Raw genomic sequence first — 18,910 nt, 5'->3', positions numbered from 1 at the left:
AAAACAACACAACAGCCATGACTGGAGTAGGTTGAAGGTGTTGTGAGGGATCATTCCATCCCTCAGGAAGCTCCTCCAGCTGCAGTGTTGCAGGGGGTGGGGAAGAGGCAGCTCTGAATCAGGCTTTGTGCACTCTGCCAGGGCTCTGTTTGGATTAAGGGGCTTTAGAACAATCACTGGGGCATATCAGAAACAGTCCCCTCTGTGCTGCTGACTGAGGGTGCAGGAGTACGCTGCTGCTGCTGCTGATAGGAAGGGCAATTAAAGGCAGTCACTCAGGACTGTCAACACGTTCAGTATTGCAAATAAATGATCCAAATTAAAAACAACTATGGCTAAAAAGTTCTCAAGTTCTCATGAAGGCCGGTCACTGTGGGCAAGCCATCAGACAGTACTGGCAGTTTCCTCGAAAACATCAGCAGGATAAAAAGCAGGAGGCAGCACAGTACATCCTTTCCTACAATATTAATGAAGTTAGAGATGAAGTTTAGAAACCAATATTTGGTGGAATAACCCTGATTTTTAATCACAGCTTTAATGGGTTTTTGCAGGCTCTCCACCAGTCTTACACACTGCTTTTGTTTGACCATATGCCACTTCTCACTGCCGCCTCGCTGTATAAGCAACCTCCATGACTTAACCAATCTCAGTCTCCTTCCCGTCCCAAAAAAGATATTAAACTTGTAACAGAAAAACAACATTCTGTTCAGCTGCAGACGATTTTAGCCCAGTTATAGAAAAAGAATTGCTTAGTGTAATTAGCTCATTAAAATCGTCATCATGTACATTAAATCTGGTACCAACACCATTATTTGAGCAGACTTTGCCAAAGGTTGGTAAATTTATCTCTTAGGATTGGCTTTGTACCAAAATCAGGGTTATTCCACCAAATATTTCTGAACTCTTAAAACATCTAAATTAATATGAACCTTTTTGTTATTTTGACCATTTCTCATTTTCTGCAAATAAATACTCTAAATAACAATATTTTAATTTGGAATAATAATGAAATATTTTGGGAGAAATAATATACCATAATTAAAAAAAAAACTTGTACATACACAGGTTGCACTGGCTATAAGCAGCATTTTTAATTAAACAGGCAATGTGCACAAATAAAGGTTTAAAAAAAATACAGTAGCCTTCCAGAAAAAGACACGAGAGTAAAGTCGTAATATTACGAGCCTAAAGTTGTAATATTAAAATGGAATAATATTTTAATTACTTGGGCTGCCAGTTTAAGACACTCGGAAGGAAAGGAGCATTTTCTGCTCATGATCTGTTACAGGGCTGCTGTGATTATCATCAGTTATCTATATTTATAATAACCTGCTTCTTATTAATGCTCTAGTGTTACATTTATATTATACAGTGCCCAGATTTTGCAGAGTCGCTGCTACCGGTAGCCTAGACTATATTGCACTTTGGCACCTCAGCTTCGGCTTTGGTGTGTGTAAAGCACGTCTGTGTGTTTCAGTAAGCTTAGATATCCAATGTTTTGATTATGTTTGTAAAGCAGGCTAGGCTAATATTAGCCTGACTGATAAATAAGCTGCTTATAGTAGCGGCTTATAGCCCAGAAATGACAGGAACTAAAATCAGAGAAATTTAATCTTAAAATAGTCTCTTTTTTTCCATATTTACACAAACACACACACACACGTGTGGATGTGTGTGTACGTGTGTGCATGTAGTTCAAATGATGGACCAAATGCTCTAATGATGGAGGAAGGAATGTATGGAATGCCAGGCTCAGGATGAAATGAGAGGGTGAGAGGGACGAGTGAAGGGAAAGAGAGAGAGAAAGAGAGAGAGTAAGAGCAGTTGTGCTCTCTCGCCCTGTTATTACTGTGTGAAACAGCTGCACTGACACTGACCGCCCTCTCTCTGTCCCTCTGCGCTTCTGTTTACAAGGAGCAGAGGGGGTTAAGGGCCTGCAGTGCCAGCCCACAGCCCTGCCATCATTAACCCAATAACTACCGCTGCACAATATACTGTTTCAGCGTCATCATCACAGTCTGCACACGTGCAGTCCTCACATCTGCAGCATAAGGTTATAATAGTTTAATAGAAATTTTCATTATAGTTTAATTTGATTTCTTTTTTACTTTTTCTTCTCCAGTTTAGTTAGTTTGATTTTTTTAGTTTTTAGAGTGGGTTGGATAGTTTTTATTTTTGATGAATGCTTAGTTTTATTTTAGTTATTTTAGTTTTAGGATTAGAGTTGCAGGATTCAAATAGGTATTGCGTAATAAAAAAAATATTTAAAAATAATATTCATTTTCTGTTAAACAACCAACTGTACACAAAAACTGAAACAGTCCACAAGCTATTAGCCTTTAGTGCAAAATAAATGTAACACTGCTGCTTAAAATAGCCAATAGACTAGAACACACATTAACATGAAAATAAAAACCTATCCATAAGACACCAGGGAGAAAAACAAAAACTCAGAAACCCAATAAACTCCAGAATTACCAACTTAAAAAAGCTTATAAAATAAATGATCAAACACGAAAACTAAGTATATTCTACCTATAATTTTAGCTAGTTTTAGTTAGCTTTATAAACTCTCAATGCAGTTCCATGTAGTTGCTGTTTTTTTCTTTTAATTACAGTTTTTATTAGTTTATTAGTTTAACAAACATGCTTTTTCGCTTTCACTTCCAGGTTTCGTTATTTCGTTCATTTTTGTTAACATTATAACATAGGTGTGGTTAATCATAAACTTGCTGCAGGATCTGCGGTGTCACATAAGGCTAATTTCTTGCTAATTTCTTGAACTCTTTGGAATCACTTGGATTTCTGCATAAATTGGTCATTAAATGTGTTCTGTCACAACAATAGTCACAACAATAGAAAAACACAGCCTGATTAAACTAATATCACACATCTTTGCTGCCTCAGGGTCTGGACAGATTGCCATCATCAATGGAAAAATGAATTCCCAAGTTTACCAAGACATTTTGCAGAAGACTATCTGTCAGCAAACCGAAACGTTTCATTGAGGTTATTGCTGGCAAAGAAGGGCCAACCAGTTATTAAATCCAAAGATTGACAAACATTTCCCCCCTCACTGTGATGTTAACATGTTGTGTTCAATAAAATAATGCAAACATAAAATTTTTTGTGTGGTATTAGTTTAAGCAGACTGCGTTTGTCTATTGATGTTTTGAAGATCAGAACACATTTAATGACCAATTTATGCAGAAATCCAAGTATTCCCAAAGGGTTCACATACTTTTTCTTGCAACTATACATTATTTATATCACATTATACAACAGTTAGTTCCAACCTCACAATCTGATTGGTTGAGAAGTGTTCTAGCCGTGATGATATTTGTGATAACATCACGGCCTTCTCACACTAAACCTGTATCACTCCGCCGACGCATTGCTGAGTAACGGCGTATATACACAGGACAGCTTAGAATCATCAACGGCATCAGTGGCAGCGTTAGCTTAGCACATGCTAGCGCTCAACCACGGCATAAATCGCTCGGCTAATGCCGTCTGACAGCCAGAACGCTAACCAGCCAGGCTAGGCTAAGTTAATGCTGAGCTAAAGCAAGCTACGCTAACCTAACCACAGTCCAGCCGGCTACAACACCACCCAACCAACAACAACCAACACCACCCAGCAAAACAGGAAGAAATGCTCAAAAATGCGCAGCTTGAAGATACCACAGAGCAGGAGAGGAGAGTATTAGCGTTATTTCACGGTCCTAACATTACCATCTTCGCTTTCATGGTGTTAGTCTGTATGAAGCATACACCGTTTAGTAGTTAAGTTTCAGTTCTGTTACAGTTGTGGTGGAACTACTTTTTGGGGGACAGCACAGTCCATATTAAAGCATATTCATTCTTAATTTCTTAAAGTTCTTTGATTTATTTTATTTATTCATTTTGTAAAAAAAGAAACTGTTGTATAAAAGCAATAAAACACTCGAGGTGGTGTGTTATCACGAATAACATCACGGCTGTGATTATCTACAGCACTCGCCTTCGGCTCGTGCCTGCGACTGAATCACAGCCGTGATGTTATTCGTGATAACACACTCCCTCTCGTATTCTATTGCTTAAATACCACGCACTCTAGTACTAATCACTGAGATGCCTAATATAATGTATTAAATATTACAGTTGTTATTTGTTTAATTAGGTAATTATCACACTGATGTGGTCGATGTCTTAAATATGATTATTTAGCAAATACACAGAAAGCAATGCACACTTTGTTATCGGTATACGGTCATATATAAAACTGGAGCTGCTGGTGGATTTGTGGACTTCATGAGTTTATAAGTGATACAATTCTTTTTCTGTTTCCTGAGGAGAGTTCAGTTCAGACAGTGACGTGGTGGAGTGTTTTTAGCATCGTGTTCGCATGTGGCGGGCGGAGGGAGTAATGACAGTGTTTTGTATTGGGGCAGATGTGCTTTCTCCACTAACTAGGAGAGCCTGTAATCCACAGGAAACGACATACGACACACACACACTCCCACTTTAAATGTCTCAGCCACGTCTGGGGGTCTCCGCTCCGTCTTAAAAGCACTGCTTACCCTCAGAGTTCATGTTCCACAGGGCAAACCACAAGCGTCTGCAGACTCCACACACACTCTGAGTGTAAGGCGAACCGCAGCTCATCCACTCTTAAAACACAGCCATGAGCTCACGGTCCTGACCGGCCCAGACCCCGCCACACTCTCAGCTCACCCCATCCAAACCCGAGAGAGAGAGAGAGAGAGAGAGAGAGAGAGAGAGAGAGAGAGAGAGAGAGAGAGAGAGAGAGAGAGAGAGAGAGAGAGAGAGAGAGAGAGAGAGAGAGAGAGAGAGAGAGAGAGAGAGAGAGAGAGAGAGAGAGAGAGAGAGAGAGAGAGAGAGAGAGAGAGAGAGAGAGAGACCGTACATTCACCTCAATCTCATCTGATGCTAAATCACACAGAGGATGAACTGCTTTTCACTCACAATTGCACAGCCACTCCTGTCAGAAGCTACACATATAAATAACGGTGCTTCTTTGAAAACTGATTAACAGTGGTGACAGATACACAGTATATGGCCATATATGTGTTTACAGATAGACTTTATATAAATAATCCCAATTACAGTTGCAGGAAAAAGTATGTGAACCCTTTGGGATTACTTGGATTTCTGCATAGATCATTCATTAAATGTCACAACAATAGACAAACACAGTCTGATTATATGTTTGCATGGTTTTATTGAACCCATGTTAACATTCTCAGTGCAGGGTGGAAAAAGTATATGAACCTTTGGATTTAATAACTGGTTGACCCTCCTTTGGCAGCAATAACCTCAACCAAACATTTCCTATAGATGCAGAGCAGACCTGCACAAAACGGTCAGGAGGAATTTTGGAGCATTTCTCTTCACAAAACTGTTTCAGTTCAGCAATATTCTTGGGATATCTGAATGAATCGCTCTCTTGAGGCCACAGCATCTCAATTGGGTTGAGGTCAGGACTCTCCAGAAGGCGTTTTTTTCTTCTTGTGAAGCCATTAAGTTGTTAATTTACTTCTATGTTTTGGTTCGTTGTCCTGTTGCAACATCCATCCTCTGTTGAGCTTCAGTTGGCAGCTAGATGGTCTTAAGTTTTCCTGTAAAATCTCCTGTTAAACCTGGGAATTCATTTTTCCGTTGATGAAGGCAATCCGTCTAGACCCTGAGGCAGCAAAGCTTAATCAAAACTGGTGTGTGTTTTTTATAGTGCAGGGCAGCTTTAACCAACACACCCAATGTCATCACATCCTGGCTTCAATTAGCTCTTAGAAAAGTCATTAGCTTAGTGGTTCACATACTTTTTCAACCCTCACTGTGAATGTTAATGTTTGTTGAACCCATACTGTGTTCAACAAACCCATGCAAACATATAATTGTTTGGGTGATATTAGTTAAGCAGACTCTGTTTGTCTATTGTTGTGATTTAGATGAAGATCAGAACACATTTAATGATTAATTTAGAAATCCAAGAAATCCCAAAGGTGCAACTGTATATCCAAGGATGATAATGGAATAAATCCTCAGCCTGTACCTCACTGTTATTGACCTGCTTACATATTGCTTGTATAGCATACCGAGACTACAGATACTACAGCCATACCAAGAAAGGTCAGTAGGTGGCATTTATAATTCTAAATAATTTTATTAGTAACCATTGACTAAAGAACATGAACAAGGACACATATACTTTAAAAAAATATATTAATAATAATGTGTTCTAGTCAGTGGCTGAGGTTACTGTCTGTTCCTAAATACACCAAAAAGTAAGTTAAAAACACTTTCCAGAGTTTAAACTCCATTAGGATGAAACTGTTCAACTCCAACTGTAAAGCTATGCTTATTTTGTGTTGTTTTAACCAGCAAATCAATAAAACCAGCGTGAAACAAACTGGAGTGACCCACCACTTAGACCAGCGTTAATTCCAGTTCAGTTTAAAATTACATTATTATAAAAGCAGTGATTAGCAAAAATGAAATGTTACGTTGGCCATACATCAATGCAAAAAACAGCACACCTTCACATGTAGCGCAGAGTAAGTGCACAGGAATGATCAGTGGACTAGTGCTAGTCCTAGAGTCCTAGTGCTAGAGGGGCTTCTATAAGTGGCGTAGCGCTCAGGTAGTGAGAGCGGGGGTGGAAATATAGTCAGGTTCGGGAATGAGGTAGAACTTCCCTTTACAGTACAATTAGCCACAGTACTGCTAACACACTTCTCTCCCTCCATGTCTGGGTTTGAGTGCACGTCACCCTTAATTAGTTCCCCCTGGTACATTTCCTTTAAGAACCAGGTGCACTCTGACTTTGGCGCGTTCATATCTTAACAGCTCAGCGCTTTTGTGCGTCTCAGCAGAAGATACTGACCTGCGTGTTCACCCTGTGAAGATACAACAGCAGCTCATTTAAGGGAGAAGTTATGTTATTTTATTCTTTATTCTGTTTATTGTTGAGTTAAAATTCGGGTTAGCGCTCTGCAGTGCATGGTGCACCAATAGGGATGGACTATGATGACTGACTATTGTCTGGGTTTATTTCAGTCAGTTGCACACCTGGGTTTTCCACCACCAAAATAGAAACAGATCAGAAATTTAGCTAAACACACCTCACTTCCAGACCACCACATCCATCTGTGTAGATTTATTCCTAAACTCTGATGCTATTTTAACTGCACGGGCTCAAAACGTGAAAATAGAAAACAGTGGTTGGTGTGGTGCAGCGGATAACACCGCTGTCTGCCTGTGAGCTACCATGTGAGAGACTGGGGATCAATTGCAGGTCTGGGTAACAATGCTGTGCTACACCAATAAGAGTCCTTGGGTAAGACTCTTAACACTACACTGGCCCACCTCTGTAATAGGAATTACCTTGTAGATTGCTCTGGAAGAGCCAGCTAAATGGCGAAAATGTAATTAAAGGTACTTAGACTGTTGACGGGGTGTAAGATAGTAATAAGCATCATGACACACCTTGCCTGGGGTGTATGACAGGGCCTCATGTCTTTCTTTATTTTTAGTTGATACCTCATTTAATCTCTTACTGTTTACTAATCGCTGCTTATGACACAAACATTAAATTGACACTTGCTTAATCTTATGAAGAACTAGTGGGATCTAACGATAACGATTTTAATAGCTTTAACACTATACCAGCATGATCACAGATACAGTCTGGTCAGGTGAGCGATTTGTGGATGTTTCCAACGGCATAATTCAAGTTTATTAAATTTCATAATTGTAATCTCTGGCTACAGCACAGTATCACAGTATCAGTGAACGGATATAAGAAAACAGTTTGGCAGCATAAACATTGACATTATATAAACAGCTTTTTCATCTCTTCAGAAGCCTTGTGATCATAAACGCTGAGGACCTGAGAGGAGCTCTGTGAGAGCAGGAGAGAGATTATATAAACTGACAGCAACATGAATATTTTTTATCTGACCTGGTTGTGAACTGATTTTGAGGGCAGCTGGACTGTGGGCAGTTTCCTGGACGTTTACTGACCTCATTAAAAATAAACCGTCTGGAGCTCTGTGTTTCTGTGCTCTGAATCGATCGGAAAAGCAGTGTTAGTCGTCTACCCCCATGTCACACCATTCTGTTTACATTTACCTGTCTATCTTTGTCTTGTTTCCATTTTTTGAGGAATAAACCGTTTCTAAGTCTCTGACTGGATAGACCATCAGTGTATATCCTCGCTGGCTGCACTCCCATAATTAGAACCGTAGAGATGTTTCTCTCTGGAGAGCTCGGAACAGCGTGGGATCAGCTCGGCCAGTCTTTAGCACACTGAGAACAACAATATGACTGGTGATTCCTGCCTGGTTAAAAGCTAAACTGTATTATTATTTAATGTACATCTTTAAAATCATTATTTACGTAGCACATGAGGAGCATTTTCAGAAGGTATCTGAACAGTTGAACTGTCTGCAGTGTGACATTTCACTGATATGCCAAAGATCATGGGATATGGGCAGTGTGTAAGTTGATCATGAAGTGTAACCTGAGGGGCCAGCACCTGTATAAAAGTTGTGAGGAGTTATCTTGTGAGGCATGCTCGAAGCACAGAGATGTAAATTACAGTCTGCATGAAGGCTGATTTAAGTGGTGTGCATAAGGCTGATTTTTCTGAAGTTGTTTGGGTATTTAACCTTCATCCACTAAGTCATGGTCATAGAAGGCATTTCCACCCACAGTGGACAGTGCAGTGGGGGGCTAATGATTGTGTCTGGTGGTGTCTGGGTAGATTCGTCTGGGTAGAATTACCAGATCAGGAGAATCTCTTGCTATCTTTAATGAACTTCTGAAGACAGAGCTCTTCAAAGAGCACTTACTCTCCTAACACCTCTAACACACTAACTGCTTCTAACCTCTTTTCCTTCTTCCCCTCCTTCACTCCTCTATCCCATCCTTTTGTACTTCACTATTGTAAGTCGCTTTGGACAATGCGGGACAGGTCAGTGCAGTGTTCTTAAAATTGGGACATGGAAAAAAAAAAAGTCAAGGGACAGTATGCTAGTTCCTGTGCCATGGCTTTTGTATGTCAGTGTACTTTACAGTGGAGCTTGATCATGTGATATTTGGTCCAAGAGCTCCATTTTCTTTTTTTTTTCAATCGTTTGAATTGTGTGGCTATATGATCTATAAAAAACAAGACCAGATCGGTATTTCAGGATACCGTTTAAATCAGATAAAACAATTGGATCAGAATATATGAAGTACAGCTTTGTAAGTATGGACTGAATTTTGTGCCAAAAGTTTTACACAGTTTCAGTTGGATTTTGACAGTCTTTGCTTTTATTTTTGTGTTTTTGTAAAATTTCTGTGGATTTATTTGGATTTTTCTGTTAAAGACTTTTGCTTCTAGAATCTCTCGTTTGCTTCTGCTTCAGTTTTTTGCTTCCGAGTTTTGGCACAGTTTTCACGGGTGGGCGGGGCTTAGAAGAAGGCGTTCCACTTGAATCTCCATTGGTTAGCTGGTTTTAGACTGACTGCCGGTACCCTCTACCCTCGTCTGAGACTGGCCACGCCCACCCCGCCAGCTTCAAGCGCTCTTCCAAACACTGCGGAGTAAACGGGTTCCAGTGCACAACAGCAGCAGATACTTTTACAATTAAATTTTATACAAACGTTATGTTTAATGTTATATTTATTCTCTAAGCACGTGTTTCACTCCATTAAAAAGCTCACTTAGCTAGGTGTGCAAAACATTCATGCACAAAGTATGATAGTTACCTAGTCAGTGTGAAATAGTGAGTTAGCTAGTCAGTGTGAACTAGTGAGTCACCTAGTCAGTGTGAACTAGTGAGTTACCTAGTCAGTGTGAACTAGTGAGTTACCTAATCAGTGTGAACTAGTGAGTCACCTAGTCAGTGTGAACTAGTGAGTCACCTAGTCAGTGTGAACTAGTGAGTCACCTAGTCAGTGTGAACTAGTGAGTTACCTAATCAGTGTGAACTAGTGAGTTACCTAATCAGTGTAAACTAGTGAGTCACCTAATCAGTGTGAACTAGTGAGTCACCTAATCAGTGTGAACTAGTGAGTCACCTAGTCAGTGTGAACTAGTGAGTTACCTAATCAGTGTGAACTAGTGAGTTACCTAATCAGTGTGAACTAGTGAGTCACCTAGTCAGTGTGAACTAGTGAGTCACCTAGTCAGTGTGAACTAGTGAGTCACCTAGTCAGTGTGAACTAGTGAGTCACCTAGTCAGTGTGAACTAGTGAGTTACCTAATCAGTGTGAACTAGTGAGTTACCTAGTCAGTGTGAAATAGTGAGTCACCTAGTCAGTGTGAACTAGTGAGTCACCTAGTCAGTGTGAACTAGTGAGTTACCTAATCAGTGTAAACTAGTGAGTTACCTAGTCAGTGTGAACTAGTGAGTTACCTAGTCAGTGTGAACTTGTGAGTTACCTAGTCAGTGTGAACTAGTGAGTTACCTAGTCAGTGTGAACTTGTGAGTTACCTGGTCAGTGAACTAGTAAATAACACAGTCAGTGTGCTAGATGTGAACTAGTGAATTAGCTAGTTACCTAGTCAGTATTTAAAGACACACAGACAGACCCTAAATTTAGCTGCGCACTGGTAATCGATGATGTGCTACAGATTGCTAAAATAGGGCCCCCTAAGTCCACCCATTGGTGTTACACAGCAGCAGTCTGAAACACCATCTACCAGCAGCTTTCCATCAAAATACCTGTTATGAGCGAGGTGTTCATATCATCCTCCTACATCAGCTTCTCATCCATCTGAAGTCATACTCTTTTTCCCCAAAAATACATCAATTTAAAAGTGGAGGAACTGTGATCTACACTGACTTTATAAAGTCAGCACTAACATTATTTTATCAGTCATCACAGAGTGAGAAATCTCAGGCTGGCCCTCAGACTGTCTGACTGCTCTGAGATCGTATTACAAAAAATGATAGGTAACATCATCTGCACTTTTCTGCACCAAAGTGCCACAGAACGCAGTCTGCCTGCAGCAGCTGCCGCATCAGACTTTCCGTTCCCGCTCTCTGTGATATTTAAGCCTGAAGCTGAAGATAGGAGGTGCCATCTGCAAACACTCACTGACAGGGCAGACACCCAGATCAGGCCCACGCCAGGACATCCATACAAACAAAGCACGACATCATTAAAAACTTCGGCTGACATCATGAAAAACAGCTCCGGTTACCTAGCAACTAGACCTCCCCTGTCTTCTGGGCTGCAGAGTGTGAGCTGTGAAACAGAATCTCAAGATCGAACTCCTGATTTTCATTCATTACGTCTTATATAAGGGTACATGTGAAAACTAGGGAGAGGAATTAGTGCTAAATTGAAAAGCAAACATTATCATGGGAAAATGTAAAAGCAATTCACAAAATGCATTGCTTTACCTCACTATCATGCAGAATACGTGCAAAAATTAAATGCAAAACCACACCAACCACTGTTTTCTATTTTCAAGTTTTGCACCCGTGCAGTTAAAATAGCATCAGAGTTTAGGAATAAATTACACCGATGGATGTGGTGGTCTGGAATTGTGGTGTGTTTATCTAAATTTCTGTTTTGGTTCTATTTTGGCGGTGGAAAACACAGGTGTGCTACTGACTGAAATGAACCCAGACAATAGTCAGTCATCATAGTCCATCCCTATAGGTGAACCATGCACTGCAGAGCGCAAACCCAAATTTTAACTCAACAATAAACAGAATAAAGAATAAAATAACATTGCTGTTCCCCTAAATCAGCTGCTGGTGTACTTTTATAGCGTAAACGCACAGGTCAGTTTCCTCTGCTGAGATGCACTGTGCTATTACATTTTACGGCACTTGATCTTTTTATAAAAAAAAACACAACAATATACAAAAATGTACATTTTCAAAACCAAACCGAAAAAATTGCACTTAAAATGCAATCAGCTCAACAGTGCACAGGATTGCATTTCGTCTAGGAGCAGCACGGAATTCGAGCCACAATGAAATGTAACCAGTGTCCAATCAGAACCCACTACTGAAATTTGGGCAGGGCTTAAGAACCAGTGAGCAATCATTGTTTCACTTTAAACCTGAGAAAATGTCTTTCTCTAAAGGATATAAGAGGAAATAAACACTTTAATACTATAATGAAGGCTGTAACTGTTAAAGATGACTGCAGGATTTTTCAGAGTTGAGTAGACTAACACAGGCTTGGTTCTCACACTTGGAGCTTTTTCACACTGGCCTTTTCTCCAGACCCGGTTGTATTTTCCCTTGGGTTTCGGTAGGTTTGGTCCAGTGTGAACGCTGCTTTTGAGCCCAGAAGCGATCAGTCCAAAGCACCGATCTCCGGTTGGTTGTCTGGTGTTCACTTGTGCAGATTGCGCCTGGTGTGGAAGTTACCAGAGCCCGGGTCCACATGGGGTGGTGTGGGTGTGTGGGTTTGGTTCATTTTTTAAGGTGATGCTTCCCCTTATTGACTTTTACTCTGACTCTCCGGTTTCTCAGCCCCACTCTTGCATCAATAGTTGGTTCTGATTGGGCACTGATTACGTTTCATTTTGTCACGAATACCGTGCTGCTCTTAGACGAAATGCAATCCTGTGCATTGTGATTAGCTTTTGAACATTTGGAGCGCCATCCAGTGGAATACAATGCAGTTGAGCTGATTGCATTTGAAGTGCACAAATTCAGCGAAAATGTAAATTCTTGTGTATTGTTTTTCAATAAAGAGATCAAGTGCAGTAAAATGTAATGTAATAGTGGTTTTGCATTTTAATTTTGGCACATACTCTGCATGTTACTGTGAAAAAGCAATGTATTTTGTGGACTGCATTTACATTTTTCTACGATTGTGTTTGCTTTTCAATTTGGCACTGATCCTCTCCATAAAAAAACTGCACAGCAACTGTAAACAAGCTTTAGAATGCAAACAAGATAGATAATGAATATTTATGTTACTGGAATTTAAGTCCAAACTATGCATTATTTATGCATAGAAATTCCATATCGTCTATGTCAGCCAGACAGCTTAACCTAATAAACTTTCCCAAACATTAAATTAAGAGGAGTCTTCCTGTAAGAGAAATCTCAGGGGAACATCAATTGCTGACTGTAATCTTAGGTTCAGCATCTCCAGTCAGGCTGTAGACTCTGAACCTACAGGCAGTAAAGCCTCATAGCCCCCAATCCAGCCCTGTAGTTACAGAGGACCACGGTGAATGCCAGATTCATTTGTTAGCTGAAATTTAATCTGTTTAATGGGCTTGTTATCATCCTGGTGGTTCAGTGCACAGATCACGGTGATACTGCAGATTACATTACATTGTATTTAGCGGGCACTTTTATCCAAAGTGACTTACAATAATAATCAGGTACATTAGCAATAGAGGACATAAAATTCCAAAAGGCAAAAATATAGGGTAATAGTGGGATAGAGGAGAAAAGGAGGAATGAAGGGATTATCAGGGAATGAAGTTAGAAGTGGATAGTTAGTTTGTTAGAGGTGTTAGGAGAGTGAGTGCTCTTTGAAGAGTCTTTAGGAGTTTCTTAAAGGTATCAAGGCACGCTCCTGATCTGGTAGTGGAAGGTAGTTTATTCTACCATTGGGGAACTCTGTATGAGAACAGTCTGGATTGCTTTTTTGTGTGAACATTTGGCAATTTTAGGCGACATTCACAGGAGAAGTGCACCAACCTGGAGGTAACATAAGCCTTCAGGAGCAAGTGCATGTAGGAGAAAAGCAGAGGAAGGAGATCTACAACCTGAATTTTGATGCAAGATGGACCGATGATTGTTTGATTAAGCCAGGCTTGTGCAGACAAGCAGGTGCAGAAAAACAGCCCCATGCTTCTGGTAAAGAATCAGAATAACTATTTTTAATAACTACAAGGAATATCAAGTATTGTGCCAGATAGAGTTTCCCCTATTGTGCTTGAACTGAGGCAGATTTCAGACGTTGAGATGATTACGCCTAAAAAGCTCATACCTTAGTGTTTCTTTAAATGATCAATAGAACAATAGCATGGAAGGAGATATTCTGAATCCTTTGCCTTGAGGCATGTGTGCTGGTATTTTGTTCATTCAGTAAATTGTGTCTGTCTGTCAATGATGAAAAGTCTTTTCTCAATGTTTTCCTTCCCCTTTTCTACTCTTAAATCTCCTTCTCTCCATACTGTCTCTAAAAGCAGCTCACAGTCCATTCAGACGTGCTTTGGCATCGTGATGGAGGTCCCTGCGCTGGTCGTGGTGGTCCTTTTCTTGGTGGGTGGACTGTTCTCCTCACTGGAAGGCAGTGGTGGTGTGCAGGAGTTTGACAGCAGCGATGAAGGTCCAGAGTCCGGGTTTCTCTCTGCCTCGCGGACACGTCGGTCCCCTGAAGCCCCTTCTCAAGACAAGTGCTCCTACACCTTCATCGTCCCCCATCAGAAAGTCACAGGGGCCATTTGCGTCAACTCGAAGGAGCCTGAAGCTGTGCTGGAGAATCGAGTCAACAAGCAAGAGCTGGAGCTTCTCAACTCTGAGCTCCATAAGCAGAAGAGGCAGATTGAGACTCTGCAGCAGCTGGTGGAAGTCGACGGCGGCATCGTCAACGAAGTCAAACTCCTGCGCAAAGAGTCGCGCAACATGAACTCTCGCGTGACTCAGCTCTACATGCAGCTTCTGCACGAGATCATCCGCAAACGAGACAACGCGCTGGAGCTGTCCCAGCTGGAGAACAAGATTCTCAACCAGACCTCCGAGATGTTGCAGCTCACCAACCGCTACAAAGATCTAGAGCACAAGTACCAGTACTTGGCCACACTGGCCAACAACCAGTCGGCCCTCATCGCCCTCCTGGAGACGCAGTGTCAGCAGAGGGGACCCCCGGTGGTTGCACATAGACCACCCCCTCAGCCCCAACCCCAACCGCAACCCCAGCCCAGACCCTCTCCACCCATCAGCAAGCCATATCAGCCGCCCACCTACAACCGCAACAACCAGATAACCAACGAGATTCAGAGCGACCAAAACCTTAAAGTGCCACCGCCTCCACTACCCACAATGCCGAGTGGCAGTGACAGTAACTACACCACAATGAAGCCCTCAGGTGAGTTTCCTACTCTCTTCTTACTCTGAGGTTTAGGTTTCTTAATCATTACTAATGTAAAATCCCCCATCTAATGAATAACTATATATCAACCAATATCCCCAACTCCTGTCTTTATGAACAAAAAGTAACATTTTGTTTCCTAACAGCCAGTTCCGACTATTGCTTTGCTTTCTTTTCTTTGTCTTTACCAATCGTATTCAGAAAATTCAAAATACATCAGCTCCCACGTTCTGAGGAACACTTAAACCTAATCCAAAAAATGGCAAAAATCACGGCATAAAATGTTATTTTAGTATCGCTAACAATATAGTAAATCTGTACGTAAAAACTGTGTGGAGCGGGCCCCACATCTCCGTAATCCAGTGTCTACTTTTTCGAATTTTAATGTTTTACACTACTTAGGATGCCTAAATCGAAGTGAACAATAGTGCCATGTTATCCTGATGTAATCAGAGAATGGGTGCCCACACAGGACAAATGCAATGTCATTGTACACCACTGAGAGCCGCTGAATCTCATAGGCACAGTGCAGAAACGCTGTTTCTCGTATAGCCGGCGCAGACAACGACGTGGTCTCACAAATAAACCAAGTGATTTGAAACATTATTACAAACATTATCAGACACCAATATTGTGTTAAAAGTTGTTATTAAAATGATTAAAAAGCTTAGGTATATATATACAGTATATATATATATATATATATATATATATATATATATATATATATATATATATATATATATAGAAACAGTTAATATAGGGTATTTTAAGCAGAAAGTGAGGTGGCCGACAATAGGCGACCCATCTAATTCCAGCAGGTCTTGCTGCTGGGGGGGGCGGCTAAAGACCCAAAACGGCAAGTCAAAAAAATCCAGCATATTAATCTACACACATTTCTCTCCTGAAATCCATTTATTTAGGTGAATAAAGTGCGTTTGTTTATTTACAGTAAGCTTAGATTTCAATGTTTTTATAGAAATGGCCAATAATAAAGGAATAGAGGAATAAAATAGTGGAAAAAACTAAATATTAGTTTTTGTAATGTAATGAAAGTTGTCCAACATAATAAAACTGAATTTTCCCAAAAAGGGCGAAATGGATGATATATGGATATTCATTGCAAGAGCTGAATTTAAACACTAACAAATGGGTTTAAGTGCAGCATGTTTAAAAAAGGTTATTTTCCAGCATTTTTTCCAGACGACTGAGAAGGTGTAGCTGCTAGTAAAAATGCTTCAGTTGTCTTGATAAATTCTCAATACAGAAATGTATTACACATACCCAGATACATTTAATTGTTGAAATCCAGTGCTTTATAATCACAGTCGGATGGATTGTCTGGTCAGTCACTAATGCTGAAGTCCTTAAAGTATGTAATGAACTCAAGAAGAGCTTTTTTCTACAGGTTGCATAAGAAATAAGACAGAAATACTAAGAAAATAATGTTTTTTTGCACCCTAAAGCTTTAGAATCACAGAACACTGTTAAAAAAAAGGTTCCTTAAGGAACATTTAGAGGTTATTTTATTGAAACTGTGGATAAACCAGTAAGGAACCATCAAGAAAATGTTTCCTGAAGGTTCCTTACTGCATGGTTTCAAATTGAAGAACCCCTAAACCTATTCTATTAGGATGACAGCATTATAAAAACGCGTTTGTGGAATTTCGTGTTAAATGCATCCTCTTCTAAAACCCCTTCTCTGAAGATGCATTTGAATGCGTGCAGTGCATTTTCCACACAATTGCATTCATTAATCACCACTGCCTATTCATTCTTTCCAACACTCTTGGTAGAATTACTGTCTCCCACCAACTGGATGAAAGAGGAACTTTAGACTCAACTTTACAATGAAACGACTGTTGAAGTATTTGCTTTGAAATGGGCATCATGTGCTCCGGCCACAGAATGGACACCCAAAACAAAGCTTATTCAGAAGCAGAACACTATAGACTGTGAGGACTCCACTTCCAGGGGATGCTTCTGTTGTAAAGATGGGTGGAAATGCTTTCGTTTTTCTCATTCAGAAGTCAAGTTTTCTAAAACCATGCGCCATAAAATACAGCTCCAGGTCATGTGATGCTTAAGTAAGTGGAAGAGTCCTATGGGAACCTAATGGTGTGTGATGCATGTCAATTAGCCATACGTCCTCACGCGGAATGTGTGATTGTGTGAGAGAGGAAGAGAGGAACAATGAAACAGGACACAATGAGTCTCTTTATAAAAGGTCAATGCTTGTTTTTTGAAGATAAGGTAACATCTAAGAAGAACAACATATTGGCCAGTTATCTTTGGACTGTTGTTCATAGACCCTTAAACAAATAGAATATATGGTCATGTTTAACACAAGCTGTACTCTGTATGTTTTATTTGTGAATGTAGTTTATTTAGATTTATTTACATTGGTTTGTAAAATTATTCTTACCACTTGAACCTTTTCACATTTTGTCACCTTACAACCACAAACGTAAATATTTGTGTATTTATTTGAAATTTAAAGTGATAAACCAACCCAAAGTAGCACAATTCACAATTATTATTTTTTTAATTATCAAATAAAATTCTGAAAAGTCACTCAATCAGTTAAAAGAGTCCAGGAGTGTGTAATTTTATCTCAGTATAAATATAAACACCTGTTTTGTGAAGGCCTCATTGGTTTGTTAGAGAACACTAGTGAACAAAAAACTGCATCATGCAGATCAAGGAACTCACCAGACAGGTCAGAGATAAAGTTGAGGAGACGTTTAAAGCAGGGTTAGGTTAAAAAAAACATATCTCAAGCTTTGAGCATCCCTAAAATTAAAAGTATTCTACAACTGCAAACCTACCAAAGACATGGCCGTCCACCCAAACTGATAGATCGAGCAAGGAGAGCACTTGTCAGACATGCAGCCAAGAGGCCCATGGTCACTCTGGAGGAGCTGCAGGAATCCACAACTAAGAAGAGAATCTGTGCACAGAATAACTATAAAAATCACGTGCTCCACAAATTTGGCCTTTTATGGAAGAGTGGCAAGAAGAAAATTATTGTAGAAAGAAAGACATAAGAAGTTACAGTTTACAGTTTGTAGCCACAAGCTGTGCAGGGCAAACAGCAAACATGTGGAAGAAGGTGCTGTGGTCAGATGAGACCAAATTTTTACTTTTTGGTCTAAATGCAAAGTGTAATGTGTGACAGAAAAGTAATACTGGCATCATGCTGTGGAGATGCTTTTCTTCAGTAGGGACAGGGAAGCTGCTCAGAGTTGATGGGAAGATGGATGGAGAAAAATACAGGGTAATCCTGGAAGAAAAAACCTGGTGGAGGCTGTAAAAGTCTTGAGACTGGGAAGGAGATTCACCTTCCGGCAAGACAATGACCCTAAACCTACAAACAGAGCTACAGAGGAATGGTTTAGATCAAAGAATATTAATGTGTTAGAATGATGCAGTCAAAGTCCTGCCCTAAATCCTATTGAGCTTCTGTAACAAGACAACAAAATTGCTGTTCAGAGATGCTCTCCATCCAACCTGACTGAGCTTGAGCTGTTTTGCAAAGAAGAATGAGCAAAAATCTCAGTTTAGCAAAGCTGGTAGAGACATACATCAAACGAATTGCAGCTGTAATTGCAGTGAAAGGTGTCTCTACTAAGTATTGATATACTGTTTTCTACTTTGTGTTGGTGTATTACTTAAAATCTCAATAAAATACATTTAATTTTTGGTTGTAAGGTGACAAAATGTAAAAAAAGTTCAAGAGTTATAAATACTATTGCAAATCAATGAAGGTTATTAACAATCTTCCCCAAAAATCACACATTAGTTACCTTGTTCTCTCTTGCTATAGTTATACATCGAA

At 40.0% G+C, this 18,910-nt stretch overlaps 2 protein-coding genes across 3 annotated transcripts in view; one reads left to right on the top strand and one right to left on the bottom strand.

Moving 5' to 3' along the window:
- The window catches only part of ralgps1 (Ral GEF with PH domain and SH3 binding motif 1), a 148,373-nt gene that overhangs the window by 60,188 nt on the left and 69,275 nt on the right, over positions 1–18,910 (bottom strand). The gene's annotated exons all lie outside the window — the stretch shown is intronic.
- angptl2b (angiopoietin-like 2b) overlaps positions 1–18,910 on the top strand; it is a 35,096-nt gene that overhangs the window by 5,823 nt on the left and 10,363 nt on the right. Inside the window, exon 2 of one of the 2 annotated variants that reach the window (XM_015605509.3) lies at positions 14,171–15,069. In XM_015605509.3, coding sequence (XP_015460995.3) covers positions 14,205–15,069 — 865 coding nt within the window. In that variant the 5' untranslated portion in view covers positions 14,171–14,204. Of the gene's footprint in view, positions 1–14,167; positions 15,070–18,910 lie in introns of both variants that reach the window. The other variant, XM_007247977.3, reaches the window with a different exon arrangement.

This window comes from Astyanax mexicanus, chromosome 12 (assembly GCF_023375975.1).
Source record: "Astyanax mexicanus isolate ESR-SI-001 chromosome 12, AstMex3_surface, whole genome shotgun sequence".
Classification (NCBI taxonomy): domain Eukaryota; kingdom Metazoa; phylum Chordata; class Actinopteri; order Characiformes; family Acestrorhamphidae; genus Astyanax; species Astyanax mexicanus.
This window is presented reverse-complemented; position numbering and strand designations above follow the sequence as displayed.